General features: G+C 44.0%; 3 protein-coding genes across 3 annotated transcripts; all 3 read right to left on the reverse strand.

Annotated features, from left to right (window-relative positions):
• On the reverse strand, window positions 1-8,825 carry LOC100821872 (GATA transcription factor 20). Its single transcript, XM_014897799.2, has 7 exons — window positions 8,185-8,825; window positions 8,005-8,091; window positions 7,805-7,917; window positions 5,642-5,770; window positions 2,112-2,217; window positions 1,432-1,503; window positions 1-473 (listed from the first exon to the last, which is right to left on the reverse strand). The coding sequence occupies exons 1-7, from the start codon at window positions 8,641-8,643 to the stop codon at window positions 390-392; spliced, it is 1,050 nt and encodes a 349-aa protein (XP_014753285.1). The 5' UTR covers window positions 8,644-8,825; the 3' UTR covers window positions 1-389.
• A 237-nt stretch (window positions 8,826-9,062) lies between these two features.
• On the reverse strand, window positions 9,063-12,153 carry LOC100840098 (probable inactive purple acid phosphatase 28). The gene is made up of 4 exons (XM_003563446.4): window positions 11,881-12,153; window positions 11,652-11,802; window positions 10,125-10,516; window positions 9,063-9,799 (listed from the first exon to the last, which is right to left on the reverse strand). Exons 1-4 carry the CDS (start codon window positions 12,052-12,054, stop codon window positions 9,353-9,355), a joined length of 1,164 nt encoding a protein of 387 aa, XP_003563494.1. The 5' UTR covers window positions 12,055-12,153; the 3' UTR covers window positions 9,063-9,352.
• Window positions 12,154-12,265: 112 nt separating this feature from the next.
• Window positions 12,266-15,900, reverse strand: LOC100840400 (zinc finger CCHC domain-containing protein 10). Its single transcript, XM_003563447.4, has 2 exons — window positions 15,744-15,900; window positions 12,266-13,373 (listed from the first exon to the last, which is right to left on the reverse strand). Exon 2 carries the CDS (start codon window positions 13,326-13,328, stop codon window positions 12,534-12,536), a length of 795 nt encoding a protein of 264 aa, XP_003563495.1. The 5' UTR covers window positions 13,329-13,373; window positions 15,744-15,900; the 3' UTR covers window positions 12,266-12,533.

The following is a 15,900-nucleotide window of genomic DNA, read 5'->3' on the forward strand; positions in this document are numbered from 1 at the left end:
TATCGCAAAAATGCACACGGCACACAACTAGCAATAGATCACCTGCCGCGAAGAATAAAACAAAGTTACAACACAACATCTACTCCAAATAAAACAGGGTTACAACATCTACTCCAAGATCTACAAGTAACTGCAGGACATAAAGTTATTCACGCTGGAGCGACAAGCTCCAACATCTCTCGGCCTTCGCGACCCAGACAAGAAAGAAAATTGTTATAGCCACAACAATGGCTGTAAGCATGATTACATCAGATAAAACATTGTAGCATCTAATAAAACCTAAACCTACCAGTCCCCCACTCTCAAGTTATAGTACAACCAGTTGGCCTACACAGGAGGTTCACTCAAGGATGATGTTCCGGTCCCAGTTAAAATGAGCAGCACCCCACTCATGTTGAAGACTCATGACCATTGGTGACCACTGCTGTGGGATTTTCTTGTTCAGCGGCAGGTGCTACAACAGCATTTCCATTCTGTTAAGAGAGTAAATTCAAGCTTCAACACGACATGGCATTTTGGCTCTCGGGAGAATCAACAGTAAAATAAAAAAATTATATAAGACCATAAAAAATCTGATTTTTTTTGCAGAAAATGCCAGTAAATTTTCATGCTAAGAACATTTTTGCCGAGACCTGGACAAGAATATACATCTGTAAGTCTTTTCAAAATTCTTGGAAATGTTGATTTTTTTTCTTTCACCAGGGAGTGTGTGCTCCTGAAAACCACTCCGAATTGCTGCTTCAACCAGCAGTCATTTAAATTATCAGGTCATACCCAAAAAATTAGATGAAGATGGGAAAACAAAATCCGAAGTTGTAGGCGATACTTATAACAGAAGATCTTATGCTTGTTGCCTGAAATGGGAGTAACTTGAATAACTTACATGCCATCAAAAAACAATGTTACATCACAATATGCGCCTCAACGCGGTGCAATTTTGTCAAGCCATGGAAGTTAACCCATGGTTAATAAATAATTGATTCCATGACAAGCAAGACACTGACCCATTGACACAACCGGAATTTCAAACCTTCTGAAGCCATCAAGTTGTAGTTTACGATTTCAAGTGTGTATTGAAAGTGGTCAATTTAAACTATTTCCCAGCTTACAATTAAATAAACCGTTGTCAGTCTTCCAATTTAGAATGAAATAGCTACAGCCAGAGACTTGTGCCCAGAACATGGAACCATAATTTTATTTATGGTTTAAAAGATCAAAACAACATAGATTAATCAGTTTTTCAGTCAATATTTTCGAAAGTTTTGGCTACTTATTAGTATTGGACACCATCATCAGGACAGTCGTCATGCAAGATGCAGTACTTCTAATTCATCAGACAATTAGATGCGGACTCAACCCACTTGAGCAAGCCAAATAGACTCATCCTGACGCAAGTCAAAAAGACGTCCAGCTAATAAATAAGAGACTTACACTATCATTTGGAGCTGATACCATAACCTGAAGAGGAGTGGGAGTAGATTTTGCTAGATCCCTCAACATGCCCTATGGAAAATATAGATGGAAGGGGAAGGTTAATTACTTCAAATTATATAAAGTGCCGCAAAGAAGTACTCAATCTACTATGAAATACGTACATCAAAATGGACAAGGCTAATATGACGGTATTAGTCATTTGTCAAGATTTTCCAGAACAAAGTTAAATGAAACCATACATGCACACCTTGCATCTAAGTTCATGTTGATCTAGATTAAAAAAATTCAACTAGAAATTTCAACCGAACCAATGTTAGCATAATCATTTTCACAGAAAACAAGGAATAAACTAGACACTAAGCATTCTAGAACTCTAGACTTTACCACCATGACATAAAGCAAATAAAAAAAGAATGCATTATATTACAGCCAATAGAGCGATTGCAGAGACACAAATGAAATCAAGATAAATGCTGGATTATGGGGTGGTCTAGAAATTTTAAGAAAAAATGAATTAATAGTAAAGCAAGAAACCTCAAGTTTCGTCTAACGGATAGTGAAGCTTTTACATAGTATATGATCTAAAACTTACATTATATGCTCCTACCGGAATCCATATATTTCCCATTAAACTCATATCCAGGTATACAGTGCCACTAGTAAGCATTTACCAGTACCTTATTGGCCCACATGAGACCGCAAGCATTGCATAATGTTCTTGGCCCATCAGGTCCACGACGCATCATAGGTGTATTCTTTGCATTAATACCACAATGATGGCACCTGGAAGAATGGAAAGAAGACGGCCATCACCACAATTCACAAAAACTACTCCATATGCTAAAAGGCAGCCAAAAACGGTAATATGTAAATATGTAATAAATAACAATAATATATGGAAAGAAGCATTTGTACCAACTTTGTACTAAATTCAAGACACTTATTATGGATCGGAAGGAGTATCAGATAATACGCTCAATCTATGCCAAACTTACACAGCTAACAAAGCAACCAAATTTGAAATATCCCAGGTCAGACAAGCTAGACGGAAGTACGTTTGCCCCAGGAGGATGGCTGGGCAGCATGGCTGGTCGGGAAGAGGGTTAGATTAGGGATTGGAAGGACGAAATAGACAGGAGATAGACTGCAATAAATTTTCTTGCTTAATAAAAATAGATGCACAATACTCTTTTCTTTAGGTAAAGCCATCATGGCAAATTTTATTACTTCGGCAAAGAAGATTAGAAGATGCACAATACCCTTTATATAGAGCTGGTCCAACAAACTGAATGTAAGCAAATCCCATCTATGAGGAAATATCTTATCTCTAACTGGTTAGATACCCAAGCTAAGGGATAACTTATCTGTAAGTGCTCGTTTGGTTACAGTGTTCCCCGCAACAATCCTGGCCCTTTCCCTAGATGGAGTTTCCACATGTTTCCGGGGAAATCCGCAGATGCGTTTGATCGTCAGCCCGACTGTGGCACACCGGCCCGATCCTCATTGTTTCGACGCAGAAAAAATACACTACTTGCGAGGTCGGGAGGAAACCCTCGCCCCTCACGCGACGTCGCAAACGCTTCGACCTCCTTCACCTCGCGACCCCTCCTGGCCCCTCGTTCCTCTCCGGCAACCTCTCCTAAGTTTCCATCATCTGCCTCCCTTTCCTGCATCCTCTTTCAAATCGGTGCTAATTCTAATCCCAGCTCCCGGTGGTTTTAGGTCTTCACCCCCTCCCCACTCACGAGGGCCGACAATGGCCCGGCTTCGGGATCCCATCTGGCTGGTCTCAGTATTCTCTCCCCTGCCAACAGATGCCTATTGAAGATCTGTTTGTTTACCACTGATTTGTACTTGTGGTAAGCTACTCACTGATTTAATACTTATTTTCTTTATTTTGTAACAAATCTGCGTTTATTTGCTTCAGAATGAAGCCTTTTCTTCATTTGTTCTGTCTGTAAGCCAAGCTGTTTATTAGAACTATCCTCACAAAGTAAAGTTTGTGGCTAACTGCTTTAGAAACAGCAAATGTGTCTCAATTTGTTTTTTCTTTCTCTTGTGATACCTAATTGACCGATTCTCTCACATTTGGACAGCTGGACCATCGGTTGAATCCCTCACACTACTATCTCCACCAAAACTGGTGGATTGACACAGGGGTAATTATGGGCAATGCTCAGCATGCTTAGAAACTTAGTTGATTTAGAAACTAAGTATTTATTTACGTTTGATTTTCTAATTTTTGAATGGTTGCCCCAAAATTTTCAAACCATGTGCTTCATTAGATGTGTAGAATACTTCGGGAGATGGAGAACTTGCTAGACAACTGCAACTTTCTTTAGATAAAAGGCCTGGAATGTCATTCTTTGTTAGAACTTAGAACTACCATCACAAATTAAAGTTTGAGGTTAATTGCTTGAGAAGTTGCAAATGTATCTGAATCTCATGTGGAGATACCAAATTCTTTCACATTTGGCCATTTGGGCGATTGGTTGAGTCCAGGGGTGGAGGCAGGAAAGAAATATAGGGAAGGCCAGCTTATAGTGGTCGAGTCTCGCGGTTTGTCGCGTGATTCCTTGTAGAGCATCGCCATCACCTCTTATCATTGTGTTATTAATTGCTGGGGTTCGTTGTGATTTTGATGATTGGTTGACAAAGCTACTTGTGTGATACCCTTACACACATTGTCTTTAAGACACCATGTCCTCCGAGCAGCTTCCTGGTTTAGCATTAGATTTCACAGTATCCTCCTAGACAGTGTCTTTGGTGATACTGATAAGAAATCATTTACTTTCATTAGCAAAGCAGAGCAGATGATTACTTGTAAACTAGAGTCTAGTGTAAAGATGATAAAAAAAATCAACCACTTCCTTCAGTTACTGCGAGATCCACACTGGCTGGACCAAAATGCTCTATCAGTCCTGTGTTAGAAAGAGAAGCAGCTTCTTTTAAATCCCTCCGTATTTGCCTGTTATGTAATTCCCTTTCTGTGCTAGAATAGATTTGTTTCCTTGCAATTTATGTTGAATTTAGATCTCCTTTTAAGAAATAACGAATTTAGTTCAGGAATAAAGCTACGACTTATCTTTGTATGCTAGAATAGTACTACATAGTACAATGCACAAAAAAGCAGAGTTCTGGTTGGATAACTTGGTATCCTTTGGATACTCATGTATCGTTTTATCTTACTCCATTCCTACCTCTAGCTCCAGTGATTGTGTTGAAGCATACATGGATAAGAATTATACATTGCACTTAGGGGACTTATATTTTTTTTTTCTTAAAAGGATGTATGCAGAATTATATATTCCAAGAGAATACATAGTCCGAATTTTTGGACATATTTTGTAGTTTATTCTTCACCTTTGGCAGATGATTCCAACATGAGTGTTCTTTTTTTTGCAAGGAATGAGTGTTCTTAACTCAATGCGATTAGTTAGGGACATGGAGGCAATGGCTTGTGTACCATATCGATGTGCTTCAAATTCTGAACTTTGAGGGGGCTAATTGATGCATGTAATATTCTTTTAAATTCTAAACTTTCAGGTGGATAATTTATGCATGTAATGTTCTTTTAAATTCTGAACTTTTATCTGGGAGACTACTAAAATTATGAACTTTGAGATGGTTACCTGATTATCTAGATTCTGAACTTTGGATTTGCTTGATGCCTTAACATGCCTCTTAAACTCTCAGCACAATAATTAAGTCAATGTTTTGTACCATTGTGATGTATTATGGTTTTGTTTGCTCCACACGTGATAATTTATTTACATTTGGATGGGGTAACAAAGTTTGTCACATGTCCTACTAAGGATAACTGTGCAAGCTTCTCATTTTCCAGAACTAGATCCTTGTTTTTCAGTTGTGTATGCCTGGGATTTACACCCCTTTACCTTGTTCCCAAATGTAGACAAGGAGCTAGGGAGTTCTCCCCAGCGGCACCTCAAAATCCCCTCTGGGAATGTATGCCCTGGGTTTTCCTCCCTTTGTAACCAAACAAAGACTAATTGATAAATTTTTAGTTTAAATGATATTATTCCAAACTAAAACATAACAAGGATTACGTCCCACAGTTAGAGGCAGCTAGGGCTGACTGGGCCTAGCATGCGGGTAACCCAGACATATAGCAGGCATCTATAAATATTGTTGGAAATTTTCAAATGCATATAAACCAATAACAACTAAATACATTTCGTGAACTTACTCAGCAGCAGACGGAGGCCGACCTTCCACAGATCCCCAATTTGGGGAGCCATCTGGAGTTGCCAATTCTGATGTTGCTTCATCAGGCTTTGGTTTTGAAGATGTAAACTGACCTCTATTGCGCTGCATCCTATAGAAACAAGGCAAATATGACAAATGATTAGTGGTGTCTATGCATAACAAGTGCAAAAGTAACTTAGATAACAAGCACCAACAGCAAAATGTAAGAGTGGACACGAATGTTTTTAAACCCTTATGGCGAACTGTGCGGACCGAGACCCTTCACAACATTATGACGCTTATGGTGTGTTGCGAGACGACTTCATAGACACATACTAACTTAATATGACACGCAAATTAAATCACAACACCAACTTAGCATCATAGTTTTCAAGCCGCCGAGTCGCCCTCTCACAGACTAGGGGACTACCGGACTAGGTGGACTAGTCTGTGACTAGGCTGGACTAGTTGACCCAAGTCGACTTGACTAGTAGGAATATTTATAGCTCATTTAGTGCATCAGAGATAGGTTTAGCAGCATCAGTTGAAGAGAAAGAGACACAGGATAGCAAACAGCACTAGATTTCAGAAGTCAGAACACATTCTCGAAAGAAAAAATCAGAACAGACCACACAGCATGTCACAGACAACACAGGCACATGAGAAATGGAGAACAGAGGAGTGGGGGACTAGGAGAGGGGGACTAGCCTGGGGCGCCGGCGAGTGGTGGCAGAAGTGGAGTTGGGGCGGCAGAGGTGGAGGAGTCAGGCGGTGTGCAGATTTCTGGAGAGGACGGGAGGAGTGAGCAGCCAGGCAGCAGAGACGCCCTGCGGAGGAAGCAGCACCGTCGAGGCAACGGCCTGGAGGGCGGTGGTGGCAGCACCGTCAGCCAGGTCTTCCCCGCCCTTCCCCTCCTCTTCCTCAGTGAATCCCGCCCGACTCTCTCTCCCAGGCAACCTATATACATCCCAAAGTTTCCCTGGCATGTCGGGCTTTCACTGGGCAAGTCAGGTGGCTCATGGCTTCCAGTCGCCGACTAGTCGGAGCTAGTCTCCGGCGAGTCCCCTAGTCGTGCTACTCGCCCTGCAAGTCGAGCCGCCATCGCAAGTCTCGCCTGCTGCACAGACTTGGGGACTAGTTGCCAACTAGTCAGAGACTCAAAATCCATGTTTAGTATGATGGCTGATTAAATCACAGCACACACTCACTACCAAATTAAGTCACAACACAACTTAGCCTAGTATAACCTGCGCAAATACATAGAAACGGCCGCAGAAAATCTCAGCCTCACACAAAATGGAAAAAATAAAAGAAAAAAATAAAAGAAAGAAAGATGATGATGCGAAGCACAGCAACGTGAAATCTTCCTCACTGTAATAGTCTCATCCCGTGCCTAAAAGAAAGAAATCTTTCTTTCTTCTCCACAGCTCTTCCCTTCCCTTCTCTGCCAGCACGGGGGGCAGGGGGTTGCGATGCGCAGCTCAAACAGAACAGAGAAAAGAGGAGACACTGCTGTGGAGGTGGAAGAGGAATATCTGCTGCTGAGGTGGCTTCTCTCCCCCCCCCCCCCTCCTCCCTATCTCTCACCTGGGCACACCTCAGCTTTTTCTTCCCATGCCTGGTACTTTCCCTCCTCATGCGCCTGCTAACCATGCACATGGCGTGGCTACGCACGCCTTGCGATATGGACAAGATAGAAACGCCACGGGACTACAGCGGACGCCACAGACCAGTTTCTATCACGAGGCCCGATGCAATAGCCTGGAGAGGCGCCACATTGTTATAACACTACAACGACGGTATAATGATGAATTGATGACTGAAAAAACATTGTGTGCACACTCTTTATAATCTTATCTAAATCAAGAAGTGGCACAAATAGTATTATAACTGACAAAATTCACAAGGTAGTTAGAAATGTTTATAACCAGACAACTAGAAACAATGAATCAATATTCATACTGAACGGATTTCGTTAAGATAAATGCTTAGGATGTGCATATATTCCCAAGAAAAATAAGTACAGGAGAACGCACAAAGGATGTGGCATATTCAAATGTACACGGTAATATTTGGCGTGTCCGAACACAACAAACTTGATATCATTTCAGACATAACGAGTGGAATTGCTGGTCTATGTTAAACTTAAACAGCTAACACCAACCTTAGCGCAACCTCCTTCCGAACGGTATACCGGATCTTCTTATCGAAGTTCCGCTCTTTCCGCTTCTCCCTAAACCTCATCAACGATGCCACCCGGTGTGGAAAATTCAACCTCTGGAAGCAAAGTACACCCAAATGAATCATCGGGCACATGATCTTACCAAGCATAATTCATGGACATTTAAAAAACTCTGTCTCAACCTTACTGTAAGGCGTTGATGAAGATGATCCGGCACCCAAGCCTGGGTTCAGCTCCCTTCCGCCGAGCAGCAAAAGTACCGCTTGCACCTACAAAGCAAAAAATCAGGGATAATTACCACCTTGAAATATCATTCCGGTCTACTGAACCACTCCAAAAACCAGCAGAGAATACAAATTAACCTTATCAGGGGAAACAGAATCGAAAACGTAGACCTCCCCCTGGAACGACAGGGTGAGCTGGTTGGTCGAGGCGTTCGCGGCGTTCGCGGCGACCATCGCCCCATGCGGGTCCAACGGCACACCCGCTGCGGCAGCTGCAGCGGCCGCGGCGGCAGCGTCCATCGGGACGGACTCCCCGTTGCCGCCGCCATCCAGCTGCCCGTCCCCCTCAGCCTCGTCGTCGTCATCCTCCTCCATCTCCTCCTCCTCCACTTCCTCCTCTTCCTCGTCTTCCTCTTCCATTTCCTGCTGCTCATGCTCCTCGTCGAACCTGTTCATCGCCTCCGCCTCGGCTGCCGCCGCCGCGAGGTGGTCCACAGCGCTGGCACCCAGCGCGGCGTCGTCCGCCGGCTGCGGGGCCGAAGGAGGGCGCTCAGGGCCCCGGCGCGGCTGATACGGCTTGCCGTCGTGCTGTGCCATGGCGAGGGGTCGGATCGGATCGGACGATGGGGATGGAGGTCGGGAGGGTGTGGTAACCCTAGGATTTCGATCTGCTTTTGCTTTGGAGGGTCGAAATGGATTAATTGGACACAGCAGCGAAAAGAGCGTGGGGACTGGGGACAGGGCGAGCGCTTCCGTTGGCGGATCTCAGCCGTGGCCGTAACCCGTCGTCTCGGACAAGGGTCGCTTCACATTTCATATCATTTTTTTTCTTCCAAAAAGAACTTCATTTCATTTTTCTTAGACGGCTGGTCTTTTTCCTTGTAAAAGCAGCTACTCCATATGCTGCCTAGTTGATCTCTCTGTTGTCAGCAATAGAACACAAAACGCAAGCAAGCCATACACCGAAAAACATTAGCAGACTGCTCTACAGAAAAGAAAATCGAACATGGAAAATATATTCTGGCAAACTGCTGCGCAGAAAAGAAAATCGAACATGATGCTAACTGCAACAACAAGAACACGAACTGCCTCCTCACAAACCATGTTCAGGACTGCTTTCAACAACCCAAGCAAGGAGCTTTTAGCATACAACAAGACAACAATGTCATCAAATATGATGACTTGGTCCATGGCAAACCAGCTTGACAAGAATCAATCAATCAACTACCTACAAGGCTACATCATTGAAGGACTGTACTTGGTCAAACATATATTGTACAACATGGCAATTCACAGACTCCTGCTCTTATAAGTAGACATTGTGGTACAGATCGTCTTCACTGCATCTCCACAGGACCTGCTCATCGATTTTGGAAAGCTTTTCATCGTCCAGCAGCTTCCAAGTCTGTATGGACTCAACTTCCGTCCATGATCTCTGCTCGTTCTTAAGTTCAATATAAATCATACGAGCTCTCCTCGGCCAATGAGGTATTCCATAGGCATGGTAACCAAAGCCGCCACCGTAACAGAACCATATACCTTTAAGGCCGCCACAGAAATCATTAAGATGATCATGACCAAGAAAGACACCTTTTACATCTCCCATGGAGGCGAGGGTGCTAAGGACACCCGAGTTTACTGATGAGCAAGCCACTCCCTCCTGATAATGACCCTTAAAACTTGTGTACCACAGATCTCGGACTTCTGGAATTGGGATGTGGAAGAATGCCAATGCAGGGGCATGCAAATTTTGCTGTCAAATAAAGGCGATTGTCAAGCGCCAAGGGTAGCATTTGTTATTTGAAAAAAAATGCTGATAAACAACAAGGAACCAATGGTATGTGCCTGAATAACGAGCATGCTACAAGATCAAATACTGTGAATGTGGCACAGGAGACAAATGGCAAAACTCTAATTGACAGCAGAAAATGGATTGCCTAGAAGACAGCTCATCAGAAACAGAAAAACACAATGGTAATAAAAAAATGTGACGTATTATAGTTGCAAGCATCGCCATCCACCCTGAGTGACATATCATAGGTGCAGCGTGATTAGGGGTTAGTATTGATCATAAGTACCTGAAGCTCTCTTGAAGTAGCACTGAGCCAAATTAGCTGAGATTCTTTGATCCAACCATAAGTTTTAACTCCATTGACGAGTTCACGATCCCCGCTATCCAGGAAGTACAGGTTAAGGAGGCTGGTGTTCACCAACTCCGATCCAAATGGTCCATGGATGCCAACATGATAATTGCCAAACCCATGTACCAAAAATCCAGGAGGATTTACTTGAGATACTGAGTAATCCATCAAAGACAAGAATGTCATCAGTTCTGCTCGGGTCATTGTGGATTCCTGGTCATGATTCCCTAATATGGCAGCCCATGGTACCTTGTACTCCACAGCAGGGTTAATTGCTCTGAGTAGTGATTCTGCTGCATCGGTTGCACTGCTCCCAAATATGTTGTCCCCTGATTAACATTAAAGTTTAAGTCAAGCAACCATTTTTTATGATTAAAGAAATTGGAAACGGTTAGATAATGTACGGAGTAGTAAACTCAGAGTGGCACGTTCTTTCTTACCAGAACAACATGTAATATTTGTCCTCAGAAAGGAACTAATATAGAACAGTTGTTCTGGTTAATAAAGATTTACTCACAGCATGCTTATTTTAGGGGGTATACCATGAGTCCATAGACTGTGTTTATAGTACAAACTGTACTCACTCAGGAGGACAAAAAAATAACTGGCTTTACTTCACGCGGAAGCGGGATGATCCAAACCCTATTACAGCTCAGAAGAAAACATTACTCATGCACTTCTAAAATGTAACAAGATTACAAGACCCAGATTCCAAAATTAACTAACAATTCAGTGATCTCGGAGTTCAGTCTCTTTGTATCAATCACTTTACACTAATGTGATGATGCATAAATCCCACATCAAAACCAAGAGGAGCGATGCATGAAACCCTTGCACACAAGAGAGAAATCAACCAGATATAGTTATAGAAGCAGGACATAAGCTTAGTACTCTGTCACCAGTTTCATCCACACTGTTAAACCCCTAAGCATGAGTGTCGAGTCCACATTACTTGTAAAGTAAAATTTCACTGGGATATGACTGCCGTCAACAGCTCGCCAGAGATAGTCCATAACACCTGAACTTTGATGAGAAAAAAGTGAATAGGCATGGCTAAATGTAACAGTCGTCCCTCTGAATGCAAATGGAAACCGGAAAGCATTCATATGTTCAACTTACACGTTCCAGCAAACCACTCCCTCCGATCCATAATAGTTGTCGAAATATTACATGTATCTGAACGTTTTTTAGGCATAGATACATTCATATTTGAGCAAATTTGAGACAATTAATATGGATTGGAGGGAGTACTATGGAGCACTAATGTTTTGTTGTTAATTGCGGATTTGCGGGTGTGTTACATGTAAATTAATGAACTAATCAGTTGGATCTGAGGCCGTTGCCTTACTTCATCAACTAACAAATCCGCAAGACTATCAATGGCGACAACCGCATGAGCAAAGGGCAAAAGAGATAGCAAAAGAACCACTGAGCAGCCGCAGCTGTGAGAGGAGAACCGCGCACCAGTGAAGACTATAAGGTCGGGCCGCTCTGCCTCGATGAGCCGCCGCAGGAACCGCGTGGTGTTGAGGTCGGAGCAGCGCGCGCCGCCGAGCTCCGGCGCCACGTCCCGGCAGCGTGTGGCGGCGCCGTTGCCGAAGTGCATGTCCGCCACCTGACGCCAGCAAACGAGCGAGCGGGGTCAAGTCGACGAACGAAGTATAGCCCGTGGAAATCGGGGCGACCAACTGACCTGAAGGATCTTGAAGGCGCCGTCATGGCGGAAGCGGAGAGGGAGGGGCGGGGACCTCTTGACGCGGGGGACGGCGGCGGCGGGGTCCAGCAAGGTGGAGGGGAGGCGGAGGAGGACGAAGGAGAGCAGGCAGGGGAGAAGGAGAGAGAGGAGGCAGGAGGAGCTCATCGACATCTAACTGCCTCCTGATAGTCTGATACTGGACTCGTCAGACTCATTAGGTCAAAGATTGCAGCAAGCAATGGCTTGCTGCAATTCGTCAAATAACTAAGCCAGGCGGATAAACCAATGTAAGACGACGGCGGCCTTATAAAATGAGTACAGAAGACTATTAAGCACAAAAGTTCACAAGTTCACAGAGACTTCGAGAGCGATAAGCAAAAAAAATAGTACTAACAAGCTCATCGATGATGAATATAGTTGCAGGATTTGCTGCGCGGTCAAACATAATAGAATACAGGAAACATCTGTAGCTTCAAGTACTTCTTAATAGTCTTTCAAAAAGGGGTACTTCTTAGAACAGGAAACATGAGAGTGAAGAACTGGCGTTCAGGAAATCAACTGATACATTTGTGATCCGTCTCTTGGAAGGAGTCTGGCACAAGAAGAATCAGAACATGACATTCGCCATCCCCGTCACCTTCTCTGGTTCTTCAGGTTCGGCGCTTGTCGCTGCGCCTTTTACTCTTCCTTCGGCTGCCCTTGTCATCAGAGTCAGAATCCGAGTCAGATTCAGATTCAGAGGACGACGACGACGTGCTGTCCCTTCGGTGCCTTCGCTTCTTCTGCTTGGTTTTACGTCGACGCTTCTTGTTGTCCTCCGAGTCTGAGGAACTGTCACTTGAACTGCCGCTTTCAGAAGAATACTCAGAGCCAGTCGCTGATGATTCAGAATCGGAGTCAGAATCAGACACCGAAGCACGATGTTTCCTCTTGCTCTTCACCTTACTCTTTACCTTCCTTCTTTCAGACTTTTCCTTCTTCAGCTTCTCTTTCATCAGCTTCCTTTCCTCCTCCATCTCCTTCTCGAGATCAGGGTTCACAAATTGAGAGGAAGCTGGTAGCCACGCCTTCTTCAACCTGGGATTCTTAAGCTGCTCTGTCCTCGAGGGACGCGAGATGTAGACCCGTTCATTCTTGCACTCGTATGTCCAATGACCAGGCTGGAAGCACTTCTGACATTGGCCACCAGCAGAAGAAGTTGGCATAGCATTTGGTCTCACACCCAGTTTCACAGCCTTCTCCGTACTCATCAAATACATCTGCCTCTTGGCTTCCTTCCTCTCCTGCCAGCGGCTTGGCCCCTCTTCCTTCTGCCCATAAGCATTGACATTGCGAGCAGCAGCTTCCGCTGCGCGTTCAGCTTGAGCCCTGCTCAATCCCTTAGCGTTCGATAAGGCCTGTGCCTTTATTCGATCAGCTGCAGCCTGAGAATCATTTCCAGACATCTTGATACGCCCAAGATGTTAAAAAAGACCAGTAATCTCACTATCCTGCAAGGAAAACAAACTATATTGGTTAGTAATGAAGTGATGAGGTCTTTCCATCTTTTAGCAAATTAAATAAATAAACTTCAGGCTAAGTGCAAACTAGCATGGAATGATATCAGTCCTATCTTAGCAAAGCCAAGGAGGATGATTGCTGGTGTGGAAGAGAGAGAAATGTAACGAAGGTACAAGCCTTCTCTTAACTAAGAGATGAGTTCTTAGTGCCCAAGAAACATTAATCGCTCCATAATTTTAGAGGCATGAAGACATTGCTTGCTAGGTAGCATTAAGAGATAGTTCATTATGCAACATTTTTTTGTTGTCATCTCTAAGTGCTTTGGAAGACTAAGAGAAGGCTGCCTCACCAACCACTGTACATGCCCTAAGGAACTTAATCACTGCTAGGGCGAAAGCATACAATCCTAACATAATTCACACAGAGACTGTGTTGTCAAATTGCAAGCAGTACTGCTTAAAACTTGAAGGTAAACAAATCCAACACATCAAAAAAAAAAGGTAAGTACATCAGAAGTAAGCCTTTGGGCATGTAGACTGAACAATTGTAGCAGAGGATTGCTTTTCCTGCAACTAACTAAGTACTAAAGTACATAGATATTCTAGTAGGAAGTGCAATACCAAAACCTTAAAGATGGCATGCTAAACCAAAGGGATATGGTGGCAACTCCAAAGTATTCACTAGGTAACACATGAGGAGTTACATACCAAATCCGACGCTTCTGCGTCAAGGTCATTTCATGCACATAACCTCTAACATAACAACTAAGTTACATCACAATACACAATCATCCAGCCAATAACCAACAACAGACTGCCTAGAGAAAATACATTTCGACGCTCGAGATCAGAATCTAGCAGTACATGTGAGCTTTTGCGCACATGTAAAACAATGATTTTGCACGATATTATGAAACAACAAAGCTAAACTGGACCACAACAAACAAGAAGAAGCTGCCTGAAACATAAGGGAATACGTCGGCAACTGATAAGTGATAACTGATGCGCACTGATTAAAGTTGGACCTTCTGGAATTCCAGATTTATTGATTTTGAGCCAGAGGTTTCACTACATTGATTTCTTGGAGATATGAACTTTATCAAACTAAATCGATCGAACTACCTTCTGTACCCTAAGAGGGTGTTTCAGAGAGCTCCACTATACCTCTAGACTCCAGAGCTACACGTAAGTGTTTAGCTAACAAGTTAGATCCAGGTCCTTGCTAGTGCTCCTATCAATATCGCTATGTGAATCACGCACTGTATCTTGCTCCTCTCTTTTGTTGGCAATAAAAGTGCACCACGCGCAAATCTGAGTTATTCCGTTAGGCTTTGTTTGGATGTAGATATTGGGGGGCTAGGAATTGAATTGGGATGGAATACCAATTCATCAAGGAATCTGAATTGGGCCTCAATTCCAATTCTATTGTTTGGTTGTTCATTGAATTGGCTTCATGGAATTTAAGGGAGACACCGATTCCAATTCATGTTTAAATGGACAAAGTGAGAAATTCCATGGATGTTGGTATGAAGCTTAACTTTTCTATACATCTTTCAAAATAAAAATATGCATAACAATTAGGAATCCTAATTCATCGTCCAAGGGGGATTACATGGATCACAGCTGGACTGAAAATTATTCATATGCAAATACAGAAAAAGAGGAACCTTGCACAGAAATGACTTGGGGTGTGAATGACCAAACGTATGACTTAGATGCCACTGATTATATTTATAATACAAAAACTAGAAACAGTAAAGAACAAAATTACATGATAGATACATGACAAAAATAAAATCAAAACTGCTACAAAAGGTGAACCGCAAAACTGAATTAGGAGGATCTTCAGCAACAAAAATTGCTACTGTATCGTCGGACAGAGGAGCTAACTGAAATTAGGGTTCTTCTGCTGCTCCATTGGAGGGAGTGGAAGAGGAAGGGGGCTAGGAGAATCCGGCCATGGGAGGAGTCAAGGAGATAAGGACGAGGGGGCGAAGGGGATGCCGCCAAGGCGAGAGGGGGAGCTCAGGCCGCGGCGAAGCTCTGTGCGTAGGGAGAGGTTGGGGGTGAGAGGGGGATGGGGCAAGGCGCATGGGTGGGTCTCAGGCCGATGGGCTCAAGGGACAGCGAAGCTCCACAAGGGGGATGAGGCGAGATGGGGCGCTCAGGCGGCGGCGGAGACTCTGCGCGGCGAGATGTGGGGCGCTCGGGTGACGGCAGACTTCTGCCTGCAGGGAGGAGCAACGGCGGCAGAGGGCCTTCCACGGCAGGGAGAGCGGCGGCGCCGGAGCTCTGCGTGCGTGCTTGGAGGAGTCTAGGCCGGAGAGGAAGGAGACAGGGAGGAAGATGGCTGGGACTAACCTGCGCCACCGGCAATCTCGCGCCTCTCGCCTCCAGCCTCCTCGCGTTGGTTCTTTCTGTTCTCTTTTCTAATTTTGGCTCCGAATTGCCTTGTGAAGCGGGGGCCTCTCCGCATTACTGTTGGGTATCAAGAGTGCATTATAGGGATGAATTTTGT

The sequence above is a fragment of the Brachypodium distachyon genome, chromosome 1 (genome assembly GCF_000005505.3).
Source record: "Brachypodium distachyon strain Bd21 chromosome 1, Brachypodium_distachyon_v3.0, whole genome shotgun sequence".
NCBI classification, from domain to species: Eukaryota; Viridiplantae; Streptophyta; class Magnoliopsida; order Poales; family Poaceae; genus Brachypodium; species Brachypodium distachyon.

What these genes read in the sequence shown, in the direction of transcription:
- LOC100840400 (XM_003563447.4), bottom strand. Translation starts at nt 13,328, where the DNA reads ATGTCTGGAAATGATTCTCAGGCTGCAGCTGATCGAATAAAGGCACAG.
- LOC100821872 (XM_014897799.2), bottom strand. Translation starts at nt 8,643, where the DNA reads ATGGCACAGCACGACGGCAAGCCGTATCAGCCGCGCCGGGGCCCTGAG. An exon ending in CGGAAGGAGGTTGCGCTAAG is followed by an intron (nt 5,771 to 7,804) that starts GTTGGTGTTAGC and finishes TTGTTTCTATAG; the next exon opens with GATGCAGCGCAATAGAGGTC. An exon ending in TATCAGCTCCAAATGATAGT is followed by an intron (nt 474 to 1,431) that starts GTAAGTCTCTTA and finishes CTCTCTTAACAG; the next exon opens with AATGGAAATGCTGTTGTAGC.
- LOC100840098 (XM_003563446.4), bottom strand. Translation starts at nt 12,054, where the DNA reads ATGTCGATGAGCTCCTCCTGCCTCCTCTCTCTCCTTCTCCCCTGCCTG. An exon ending in CGACCTTATAGTCTTCACTG is followed by an intron (nt 10,517 to 11,651) that starts GTGCGCGGTTCT and finishes AATGTTAATCAG; the next exon opens with GGGACAACATATTTGGGAGC. An exon ending in CTACTTCAAGAGAGCTTCAG is followed by an intron (nt 9,800 to 10,124) that starts GTACTTATGATC and finishes TTTATTTGACAG; the next exon opens with CAAAATTTGCATGCCCCTGC.